A 12,533-nucleotide genomic window follows, 5' to 3' on the forward strand; every position below is an offset into this window, starting at 1 on the left:
AAAAAAATCAGTCATAATTTTGTTCAAGCTGTGAAGACAAAGAATGAAAGCATTAAATACAGTCCAAACCATACCATACTTACCTCCTTCTCCAGTTTTTGATTTCCATTGATTTCCGACGGTGTCGCGCCGGTCAACAATCCCGCTTCCGGCGCCCCTCTGGCCGCTAGCGGCGCCCCTCCAGCAGATGGCGCCCTAGGCAATTGCCTATACCGCCTATGCCAAAATCCGGCCCTGTTTGTGATGATTTCCGTATATTCTTCATATAGTTCCATCAGCAGTGTCTGCTCCGCCGCTGAAAATGTCGAGGCTCTCCTTTTCCCCTCCCTTTGAGACGTTAGTATCTTCGTTTCGACAATCGACTGTTCTGGGTTGCTTATGTGCCCCGTGAACGCGCACACTTGAGGCTTGTTCAAACGTGGCTAGAATTAGCGTTAACTTGACATGGCTGAATCGCGTCAGTGGAACGGGTTGAGGCTTTAGTGAAAGTTGACGCTAATTCAAGCCAGGCTATATCACGTAAGCGCAGCTTTCTTTAGCGGCTTTCATGGAATAGCCCCCAGTTGTCCTCGGATAGGAGATAATCATTTCAACTTGATTAAAACAACAAAAAGTAATAATTTCATTGAATAATATCTTTACCACATGAAAGAGTACATCATAGCCTAATATGTATTAAAACCTACAAACGATGAGTTTTGAACAATATTTACTATTATTTTGTGGTTGCTCAAAATGTGTCCCACATATTCGTCACCACCGTCAGATATTTATTTAAAAAATAATAATAAAAAAACTACAAGGTCAATTACATTCCTGAGGAGCCCTTTTCAAACCTTAAGCTCTACTGCATGCTTCAAGACCACTCAGGCTCCTGGAAGTTTGCTATTTTCTCTTAAATCTCTTCATATTTTTGGACACTGCTACTGTCACAACCATAACATGTCAACACCGTCACTTCTGTATAAAAAATATTAAATTAGATTATGGAATAAATGTATACTTTTTAAGAAGAGGTCTGGGGCCTATTTCACGAAAGGTGGATTAGGCTTTAAGCCTGGATTTAGCAGCTATCCTGGCTTAATTTAGCCAGGATTAGGGATTAATGGGTTTCATGAAAGGTGGATTATTTTGCGAGATTAACCTGGCCAGTAAACCTGGCTATAATGAGCCTGAACTCGGTTTCATGAAAGTAATCTCACCTTAATTACCATGGAAACTTAGCCTAAGCCTTAGCCTGCTCCAGACCAGGCTAGAAGTCAAGCTTAAATTAATCCAGTTCCCTGTTGTTCAACTTTGTGAAATGACTATTAGTCAATGACTCCAATCGAAAACCAATGACTTTGTTAATTCAACACATGTTAGTATATGGACTAATTTCAAATTATGCTACATTCAAATAAAATGAAAATAAAAGCATTAAGATATAATCACTTTAATTATATTATTCTAATAGTGTGTGACCATGAATCATAATTGTTTCACAGTGGCTCATGTGATATAATCATTGTCACTCTCAGTCTCTCATAATTATGGAAATACACATTTAATTGGTATTGCCATGCAATCGGGACATTGCATGGCACTGCAGATAGATAGAGTGATAGATAGAGCGCATATAATAGGCCTATAGCATTGGAGATTAATAGGTTGACAACTGCTTAGCCTATATATTTATGGACTAAATAATAATAATATAAATAGGCTAATATATATATATTTTTGGACGACTTATGCATTAAGTTTGTCGCCAACACTTTGCCACGCTGTCTCCCTTGCTTTAATTGCCTTTACGTTTTTTTTTTTTTTTTCACTTTTATTAGATCAAAGTCAAGCCAAGTACATGAATTATAAAGGCAACACACATTTTTCAGTAGAGACGTTGCTGTAAATACACTTAAGTATAAAAATAACAAAAAAGAAATTACAATGATTTACAGTGAACAACAAATAACAATGTGGAGAAAGGAACGAAAGAAACAAAAAACTTCAGGGTCTGTAAATGTGAGATCTCTAAGTAATTTCTGATTTGTGATTTTTGAGTTTTAAACAGTAGTTAAATGTGATTTAAATTTTTTTAAAAAAAAAAATAAATAAAAGTTTATGCATAAAGATTATGTTGTAGTTTTTTTTTTTATTTATTAAGAAGGTATAAGATAAACAACTGTGGCATTTTTCCATCGTACATAAATCAAAGATATAGGGGAAAAAGGTAAGGAAATATAAAATCAATGTTAGTGCAGAATCCCAAAGTACTTCAGTAAAAGGCAAGAGCAGATTAAAGCAGATAGCAAATAGGTAGGCTACAACGAAAAGAAAATGAAAAATAAAATGAATTCATAAACAAATAAATATATAAATAAGTGAATATAGATTTCATTGCCTTTACGGTTAATAACCTCCTTTACTTCCTCATATGCTTGTATTAGGCGCTGAGTCTCATCCAGACTGAATGACGCAGCCCTCTGCTTTGCTCTGATTGGTCACTTTCAAGGAATCTACGATCGACCGGCATGGTCTTTTGAAGGGAGGCGTGATCGCGCACCAGCCTGGCTTTCACAATCCAGACTCGCTAAAGTCGCTCCTTCTCAGCCTGACTTGGCTTTAGTGGAACGGAATAAACCAGGCTGTGCGGGGCAGGCTTTAGCAAGCCTGGATTTGGCTTATATCCTGGCTTATTTAATCCACCTTTCGTGAAATAGGCCCCAGGTTTTTGTCTCCACCGTCAGACGTCACCACCGTCAGGTTTTCTGTGTGACGGTGATGACTGAAGTCTGAAAAATGCTTATAACAGTGCTCAGGATTGTTATTTTTTGTAACAAATAGTTAAATAAAGTTGTTAAGCAAGAAGCCATTGACTTGAGTGGTATAAATTTTGGAAATGTATGTTGTAATGAGGCGACTGTCACCACCATCAGATTAGTGTCACCACCGTCAGAGGCAGTTATATTGGTTTTAAATGAATATGCTTACAATATGTTCCTTTGGTGCTGTTGGATTATTAAAGTAGTAGTCTCTTTTAATAAAAAAATATGTTTTTCAAATAAAAAAAAAACATTACGGTGACGGTGTTGACCAAAACAAAGTAGCCTAATAACTGGAAAATCACCTATTTTATGAAAAAAATGCAAAATGAGGAGGTTGCACCGGTACATTGCTGAACAGCCAAGACCTTGGCCTATAATGATATACCTTCAGATTTTGTAATTTAACTCACTTTTTTTTTTTTTTCAAAATTAAAACCTGTTTTATCCCAAGAATCAGTAACTTATGAAATAAGTCTTGCACATTTTACTTTTGAAACAATAATTAGAAAAAAGAACAAGAACAATATAGACCAAGATCCTTCTTATGTCACAAAGAATGTGAAGCACACTAGTAGCCTACAGTATTTGAAGCATGAGGGTTCAATCCCTACTCAAGATCAGTCCTCACTTTCAGAGTCAGTCAGGTCTGCATCTGTGATCAACATGTCAAGGTCATGCTCTTGGGGTTGACTGTCACATGTGGAGAGCTTGAATCTAGCCAGCTGCCACCATGTGACGACTGCCTCTTTATGCATGCTATGTGTGCCAACTACCAGGCTGGCATCTGGAGAGGAAGTCTCCAGCAACATCCTCAAGTCCCGAGCCCAGTTGATCATGGCTGGGCCAGAGATGATGATGGGCAGCTCACTTTGGAATGGATGTGGGGATCTCCAGTGCCTCAGGCAGTGCTACAGCTGCTGTCCTGCAACTGCAGTTGTAGATGCAAGCTCCCGGAGTGCCAGTGCATGAGCAGTGGCTTGAAATGTACCGACCTGTGCAAGTTGCAAACATGTGACAATCAACCCCAAGAGTATGACATAACATGTCAAGACATGTTGATCACAGATGCAGACCTGACTGACTCTGAAAGTGAGGACTGATCTTGAGTAGGGATTGAACCCTCATGCTTCAAATACTGTAGGCCAGAGGTCTTCAACAGGGGGTCCGCGACCCCTATGGGGTCCGCAGAGGTACTGCCGGGGGGGCGGTGAAATTTTTGGCTGATTGGACAATTTTTTATACATTTTTTTCCCCCGTATATTTTTCCCCACAAATTTAAGTCTTTAAATACACATTAACATGAATCTAACATTTAGGTCCAAGGTTAGGTAAGTTGTGTGCCACTCATGTGGCACACAACTTGCCACACTCATGTGTGGCATCCACAGATGGCTTGAATCCCCACTACATGTGTGTTTAAAATAAAAACATGAATCTCTTAATTATTTTAAAAGTTCAGTATTGTTTGCAATGTTACAGATATGTTTATTCATGGAAGTGGCACTAAAAGGCCATCAGAGGCTGTGGAGCGGGAGCGAGCCAGTAACTGGCTTTGGATGAAGAGAAAAGACCCCATTTGCTAGTTGTCAAACATGAGGGGCAAAAGCAGAAGGGGGCACACCTGGGATGCCATGTGTTGCCGTTGAGCCTATCCAGAGGTGTCGTGAGCCTACTGACGAAACACCGTTGGAGGGTGCCCACCTGATGACCCCAGTGAAGCAATGGCCCCTCACACAAGTCTCTGGATAACAGATATGAAGTGATATCTGGATAACAGATATGAAGTGATTGCCCCCTCCCCACACAAACACCAGGCAGGTATTTTAACAAGAAAAATGTGATGAGCAAGAAGAAACTGACCCCAAGAAGAAATTGCAAAGAAAAAAAATATTAGGAAAATTATCAGGAAAACAAAAACAAACAAAAAACAAACTGCCAGAAAATTAGCAATAAATAAATAACTATATAAAATAAATAAAATAAAAAATAAAAAAGACAGTAAAATAAATGAACAAATAAATAATAAAAAATAAAAATGCATTAAATTACCATAAAAAAGAAAGCAAGTGCATTTTGTTCAGAGGGTTAAATAAAACCTTTCAACATGAGGCCCACCCAAAGGACTAATAGCCATGGATTCCTCATGATTGAATTAAATAAAACTCCAGCTTCATGATATACATTAATAAAACACACACAGTCAACAAGAAGGTGTTTGTCAACAGGTTTATTACTTAACGTACAGATGTGTGTCACCAAGGCGGAGACTGTCTGAGCAATACAGTGGAGTAGAAAAAGACTAAGGTGCAAGAAAAATCAAACAAACACTGCGTCATGAATCCCTACTCCCTCTGCAACCCCCCATCCCCCTACTCCCCCACCCCACCCCCCAGAAAAGCTATGTACAGTGGGTTCACATTTACTCACATCATACATCCTGCTCAGATATGAGCTGCGTGGAGCCGAGAAGCAATTAAAACAGCTAAATATGTACTTTTTGATATAACTCCCCTATGCCACTAACATGCAGACTATGCTCTAGCTTGCAGATTTGTGGAGTATCTATCTGAAAGCAAGATGGCGATAGATAATATTTACATGACTGAGGAAAAAAACAACCCTTGACTGGCGCTCATGTACATGTAGCCTTCATTTCCCATCATTTCTTTATCCATGATGAACTTACCACAAATATACTGATTAAATTTGTTTACAAGCTACTTTTATCATCAATCCCAACAACGCACCTTTCCCCCACAGGGTCCTGGAGGATCTTCCAGGGGGCTCCTCAGCAAAATGAGGAATAGTCTAATTTCTCTGTAATTTAATTCACTAGAAATTAATAGAATGCAGAGAATGTATGAGAGATCATTTTAACATTTTCTTCTTTCTGATTTAACCTCACTATAATTTGTCAGTCTGCCATCAAAACAGTTGAACCCTTTGAAACATGAGCAAATAACCTTGATTTTTCAAAACATGGGGGAAAGGGCAGTTAAAAAACTGAGACATTAGTTAAAATGATTTACTTTTTTTTTTTTTTTTTTTTTGTAATTTTCTGTGTTTTTTTCCATCAAGTGAATTTTCTCAGGTTTCAAAGGGTTAACTGCTCTGATGTCACACTTGAACACTGACAAATCAAAGAAAATGTTTAAATGATCCCTCAAATATCTTATGCATTCTAACAATATCTATTAAATTAAATGACAGTAAAATTAAACTATTCCTCATTTTGTTTTGAGGACGTCCTTGAAGCCACTCCAGGGCCCCTGGGGGTCCCCAGACCTCACTTAGAAAACTACTGATCGAGATCACAGTCTCTCATTTATCAGAATGCACAGCAAACTGGAGTTTACAGCACGAGTTTCTATTTCAGTCAGTGTATTGATGATGGGTTTGGAATGTGCCATGGAGACATTTATGTACACGCTCACACACACACACACACACACACAAACACACACACACACACACACACAGGCTACAGCAGACCAGTGGCGTGATCAGAAGAACTGGACTAAGACTCCTGGATGAGGGAGCAATAATGTTGGCCACGTCATTTGAGGTTTCAGAGATTTCCAATGCCAGATGCCAAATCTTAAGGCAGCCACGCCTGTGCCTGGCCTGCCAGCAGCTAACACACACCAAACGACAGCCTAATGACAGCCATCCATCACTGAACCAGGGGACTATTTAAAGAAACACAATTACTCTGTCAGCCAGGTATCTGTGACACAGAATCATGTTTAAAGCACCATACCAGTAATTTTGAATGTTTGGCCTGTTCACCACTATTTACCACATTTAAAATTGCCACATCCACTAAAGATTTCACAACATTTAATCAAAACCCCCTAATTTGCAAATTTGAATTTTTGGTTGAAACACCGACCTTATAGTCTAATGTTTTGCTTATGCAGGTAACAAAATTGTCACCTTTCATAAACTACAGAACTGACAGAACTGGCTGAGTAAAGCGAATGTTTCACAGAATGTTTCACCTCACCCAATTTCAACTATTCAAAACACACCAGTGCTACTGCTTTTAGGAAGACTAATGTGGAGGACTTTATTACAATGATGGTGTGAAGAAAGTTTGAAGTCTTAAAGTGCTTTTTCATATGGTAGTGGAGTGACTGGAGAACAGTGGCTGGATAAAAAGTAGGAAAAATGATATTGCAGTTCTAAAATGAAACTGCTTGCTTTGGGAAAAGATTAGCAGAAGCTAAAAAAAAAAAAAAAAAAAAAAAAAGTAGGTAGAACAGTACATTGATTATCCAAAACTCCTGGGAATGAAGGTATTTCAGATGGCTGGAAATTTTAGATAATTGAAATATGCATAAAACAGACCAAACCCTTTCGGGAAAAGTTCTGTATAATTAAATATATTATTAACCTGTTTCTAAAAACTTTTGTGGTACAAGTAGCCTTTAAACCACTCAACAAATATGTAAGTCAGGTAGTAAAATTACAGTTGTCTGTTAACACTTTGGGACAACAGCAGCATCAAAGAATCACTTATTGTGGCTGCAATGCACACAAACACACACACATACACACAGGAACAAACTGACCAATGAGTAACAAACTTGTTGAACAAATAGCCTTTCACAAACATTACACCCTACATAACAAATATGTAGGCCTGCAAGTGATACATCAGTTGTTTGCAACTACTAATGAATTTTAGTGATTTACTGGAGAACCACACTGTAACAACTACAGAATTAGATCTGTAGGCTACTGGAGAGTAGAGCGCAGCTTGTAGCCGAAAGTGGCCATGTGGTTGACCAGTCATTCTGTGTCAACGGTGGTTGGACAATCAAGGTCCTATTGTATATGCATTTTGTCGATATTAGTCCAAACACACAAAATCACTGGTATGGTCCACCTACCACAAGACAAACTTTGCACGTTTGGCAGCCCATAAAGGAGATACATGTAAATTCATTACCCAGAAATCCTGTAAGATGAGATGAAATGAAATGTCTTCTCTACTGTAATCCCACTTTGTGGTTTAGGCCAAGACCTTGCCCGGTGCAGCTTTAACGCTTTTAATCATTTCTCAAATTATGCTGCATTCGACTATAACTTGGAACTTGGGATTCCCAAGCTCCCACCAAGGCGCAAAAACCAAAACAAAACACTTTTTCAGCTTGGATCTCCCAGTTGGGTATTCTGATTATTTTCTGCCTTAGCACTGTATCACCATGTTGTGCCACTCCAGTCCCATATTCAACTAACAGGGTGATACAGTGGCAGTGCTATGGCAGAAAACAGGTCTGCCCTTTGGAAGCCAAGGTGCTGGAAAGAGTGTTGAAAGTGACTACAAAACAAAACTAACGTGTTTCAGCTTTGTGTCGCCTTTCAAAGTCGTGTCATTTCTGGACAGTTATCTACTTCATTTATTTTGGAGTAGTACACTCTTGGTGAAGAAGTTAATGGGCCAAAATTGGATGAGGTATGACACTCTAATAGATCTTTGGATAAATCAACATGTAACCCTATGACATAAAACCAAACAGCCAGGTTTTGGTGTTTGGCACAGTTTTTCTGACTTGGTGCAGCTCCAAAACATGGAGGATATAAATGACATTATTCCCACCTCCCACTTCCAACCTCTGATTTAAATTGAACACAGCATTAATATTGGATGTTTGTTCATCAAGACGTTCTCAGCCATATAAATCAACCTGAGACTAACATGTTATTTCATGATGTTATCTGGGTCATCCTGAGAATAATGCTGGTTTCTGACATAACCCACAGTGTGGCTGTTCTGTTGGTGTCTTGCATGTCGGGCTGAAATTCAGGCAACTCTTCAGCCGATTATTGTGACCTGAAATGGGGCAGATGATGCTAATGAATGAAGAGCTATTCACTAGTGTAGGAAAAGGGAGTCTATGGAACACCACAAACGCTACACAACAGCTTTAAATATATCAACATAAATAAACAAAGGGAAGCTAGAATTTCCATGTAACATTTACAAATAAATACTTGGTTTTGACCTTTTTGAACCGAAGCTGTGAATGTGCTTAAACACATTTGGAGTGGAGAGAAAAGGTAAAATGATACACTGCTTTAAAAGAAAGTCTCGTAGAAAACACAGTTTGCACAACTTAATACACTAAGCATGCTCAATAGTATAAAATTGTCAGGTAAAAAAAGGCCATTCCTGTATGTTGCCATTCCTGTATTTTGTGATTAGTTTCACTAAAACTAGCAACACTTATTTTCTTTCAGTAACAATGTGAATGCTATGCTTGTGTCGTCTCAACGTCTCACTGTATAAAGTTTTTAAATAAATATATACACATTTTTTTTCAAAAACAAAAAGGTAAGTAAGATACGAAGGATGTGAAGACTTGAGCAGTTCATGTGCCATTTTTCATCTCCCATTCCTGCAAAACAAACAGAGACATGTTCAGTTTATATGACATGCTTTTACATATTTTGCATGTATTTTGACTCTCATATGTGGAATTGTGGAACCGCATGTGGGCCTTAATAGCAAAGAAGGAAAAATACAAATATACACATTGTATTTGTATTTTTGTCAGTGTGGCAGCACTGCTTCAAAAGCATTCAGACAATGGGACAATGAACCATCCACTGAAACCCAAGACAGTAATGCTGTAGATGTTTGCTGTTTATGATAACTGACTGGGGGTGTAGCGGCATGTCCCTTCTGCATTTAACCCTTTCAAACTGGAGCAAATTTACTTGATTTCAAAAACAAGGGAAAAATGGGATGAGCAAATTAACAAGAAATATTTGAAGATTAGCAAGAACTTAGTGCAACAAAATCACAAGAAAATGAGAGGTACCAAAAAATGTACAAATTATTTACAAAAAACAAAAACAAAAAAACACACAATCAAAATTGGGAAATTGGGAAAATGAGAAAAAAGTAAAAGAAGAAGGAGAAGAAGAATTCTGAGAAAAAAATATTATTATTGTTAAAAGTTGTAAATTAAATTATATGAGATGTACCACCAAAACACTTTCTTTTAATACAGTCCGGTAATGTGTGGCTATTTCATTGGTGGCTTTCTTGCTATTTATTTTCATTTTTTGTTCTGTTTTGTGGTCATTTTATGATGATTTTTTGGTAATTCAATGATGTTTTTGAAAGAAATTAAGTAAATTTTGCAGATTTCAAAGGGTTTGTATTAATCCATAGTACATTAAAAGTGACGCAAACCTGTTAATTTATTCTGATGTATAAAAACAACAGGTTTTACTTGTGAACAATTCATCCCCCTACTTTCTGAAAAAGGTAACCAATGTAATTTGGTGGTGTTGCCCACTTAAAGCTGATGCAATATTATTTATCAAGACAAAGATTGTTTCGGCACATATTGTCTTCTTCAGGATTGTCTGCTTTCTTGGAGCGATATTGTCTTCTTCAGGATAAAAGCAGCTCATTAACTCAACAGTATATATGTGTAGTAGAGAAAACATTTATTCCAAACCGCAGCAGTTAAACAGGCCTGACCTACAGAATGCAGAAAGGGCACACAACATAGAAAAGGAAATGTTGAAAGGCCATTCATGACCAAGAACATCTCTTAACATTTATGTCTCAGATCTTATTCTAAGATCTGGCTTTAAGCAGAGTCCCTCTACTGAGACAGTACTCCTGTCGGTAATGGAATCACTGCATTTCGCTAGAGATGCTGGTCAGTTCTCAGCCCTATTGCTGCTAGATCTGTCAGCTACCTTTGACACAGTTAACCATCACATTCTTCCTACCATTCCCACAGGACAACCTCACAGTCTCGGCACAGACTTCGTCAAGTCTTGCCAATAGCTTAGCATGGATGAAAAAATACAACCTTCAGTTCAGCCTCTCTAAGACGGAGCTCCATGTCATCCCAGTCAGCCCTTCTATACGATAACAGATCCTTATCCAGCTCAGATCATTCCAACTCATGCTCACAAAGTCGGTTATGTTCATATCCCTCCAGTTGCTGTCTGCATCAATTTCAAAACCTTGACCCTTGTTTACCAAACAGTAACTAAAACATCTCCTGGCTGCCTCAACTCCCTCATTCAGGTCTAGGCTTCCTCCTTATCACTATGCTCTGCCAATGAGAGGCACCTGGTTGTACCACCACAACAAGGCCTTAAGTCAATAGCTAGACTCTTCTCTGCTGAGTTACCAAACTCCAATCCATTTACAGAGTCTTGATCTTTAAGAAAAAGCTATAGACCCTGCTACCTAATGGACTGTTTCTATGGCACGCATGTCTTATCAGAATTGAACTCAGCTTTATGATGCTTATAATGTATTAACTCTAAGATGAATGTCACTTAGGATGAAAGCGTCTGCTAAATGAAACTGTAACTCAATAACAATAATGTAATATCTGATGGTATATCCATTAGTGTTTTCTATGCTCTTTGGGCGTATAGTCTAACTGTTTCTATGCCCTTGTTCGTAATGTTACTGACAAAAATTTTGTAATGTTACAGAGAAAAAATAATACATAATTTTGCATCAGTTATCATTTTCCATGGCAAATTATGGCATTTCTTTTAACAAATAAAAGTTTTGTCTCCCACAGTTGAGCATAAAACATTTTTGTCGCATTTTAATTTGAATTGTTATTTGACATTTACTGTCTCAATCAAGATTTTTTTTTTTTTATTTGATGCAACATGCACATACAAAAGGGTAGATGAAAATGCGGTTACTGACTGCTTGAAGTATCAGTGTTTAAGTGTTTATTGTCAAACCTTTACACATCAGTAAAGCCCTTAGTGTGCACTGTGACCTCTGACCTTGGCCTTCCTGAGGACGTGCCCCCGGACTGGCGAGGCCTTCTGGCCGCCCTGCTGCCTGCGGAGCAGTGAGGCACTGTTGACTGGGAGGGAGCAGGACTCGGTGTCGCTGGTGTCACAGCTGGAAAATGGAGAAGACTCCTGGGTTCTTCGTTGCACTACAGGTGACTGCACACACACGTGTACACACACACACACACACACACACACACATACACGCAGAAATTATTCAATATCAATTATTCAATATCAACAGAGAACAACAGGTGGTGACATCACCTGCCACCAAAGACCAGGCACGCCACTTTTCACCATTAGAGGTCAAGCTTCACAGAAATTTGGGTTTGGGGTTTAGTTGCTCTTTAACAGGCAACATGCCATTACCACAAACATACCATGAGGCAGCACAAGTCACAGTGTGGGGATGGGAATCGACAGGGTCTCCCCGAAATGATACAATTCACAATACTTCAATACCTCCGATCCGATATGCAATTTTTGGTGATTCTGAAAGTGCTGCATTTCGATATTGCACGATTGTGGACAGTTTTTTTTTTTGGACAATTCTGCTTTATTTGACAGTCACAGGCGAGAGCTAGAACAACATGCAGCAAATGGCCTGAGTTCGGATTCGAACCTAGGACGCTGCAATCCAGTGAGCTACTGAGGTACTCCCATTTTGGCCAAAGTTAAGGACTTTTTAATTTAACAATTATTGTGATTAATGTATACAGAGAGAAAAAAATTGTAAAAACAAAACTGTATAACTGACTAAATCAAATAAGTAAAATAAAGTCATTATAATAATTAAAAAGATGATAAAACATAAGTAAAAATAAAACAATAAGGATGTCACATAAGTATTGGGAGGATGGCACTCTGAGTATCGCGAGACGCAACGTGACGAGGTGAGATTCATCATGGCGGCGCCTGGTC

The 12,533-nt window shown here is 38.4% G+C and overlaps 1 protein-coding gene across 6 annotated transcripts in view; it reads right to left on the reverse strand.

Annotated features, from left to right (window-relative positions):
• Positions 1-8,723: 8,723 nt before the first annotated feature.
• The window catches only part of afap1 (actin filament associated protein 1), a 119,395-nt gene continuing 115,585 nt past the window's right edge, over positions 8,724-12,533 (reverse strand). For all 6 annotated transcript variants that reach the window (XM_030076219.1, XM_030076217.1, XM_030076215.1 and 3 more), the window contains 2 exons: positions 11,598-11,765; positions 8,724-9,211 (listed from right to left, as the gene is read on the reverse strand). In XM_030076219.1, coding sequence (XP_029932079.1) covers positions 9,185-9,211; positions 11,598-11,765 — 195 coding nt within the window. In that variant the 3' untranslated portion in view covers positions 8,724-9,184. The remainder of the gene's footprint in view (positions 9,212-11,597; positions 11,766-12,533) is intronic.

The sequence above is a fragment of the Myripristis murdjan genome, chromosome 18 (assembly GCF_902150065.1).
Source record: "Myripristis murdjan chromosome 18, fMyrMur1.1, whole genome shotgun sequence".
In the NCBI taxonomy this organism is placed as follows: domain Eukaryota; kingdom Metazoa; phylum Chordata; class Actinopteri; order Holocentriformes; family Holocentridae; genus Myripristis; species Myripristis murdjan.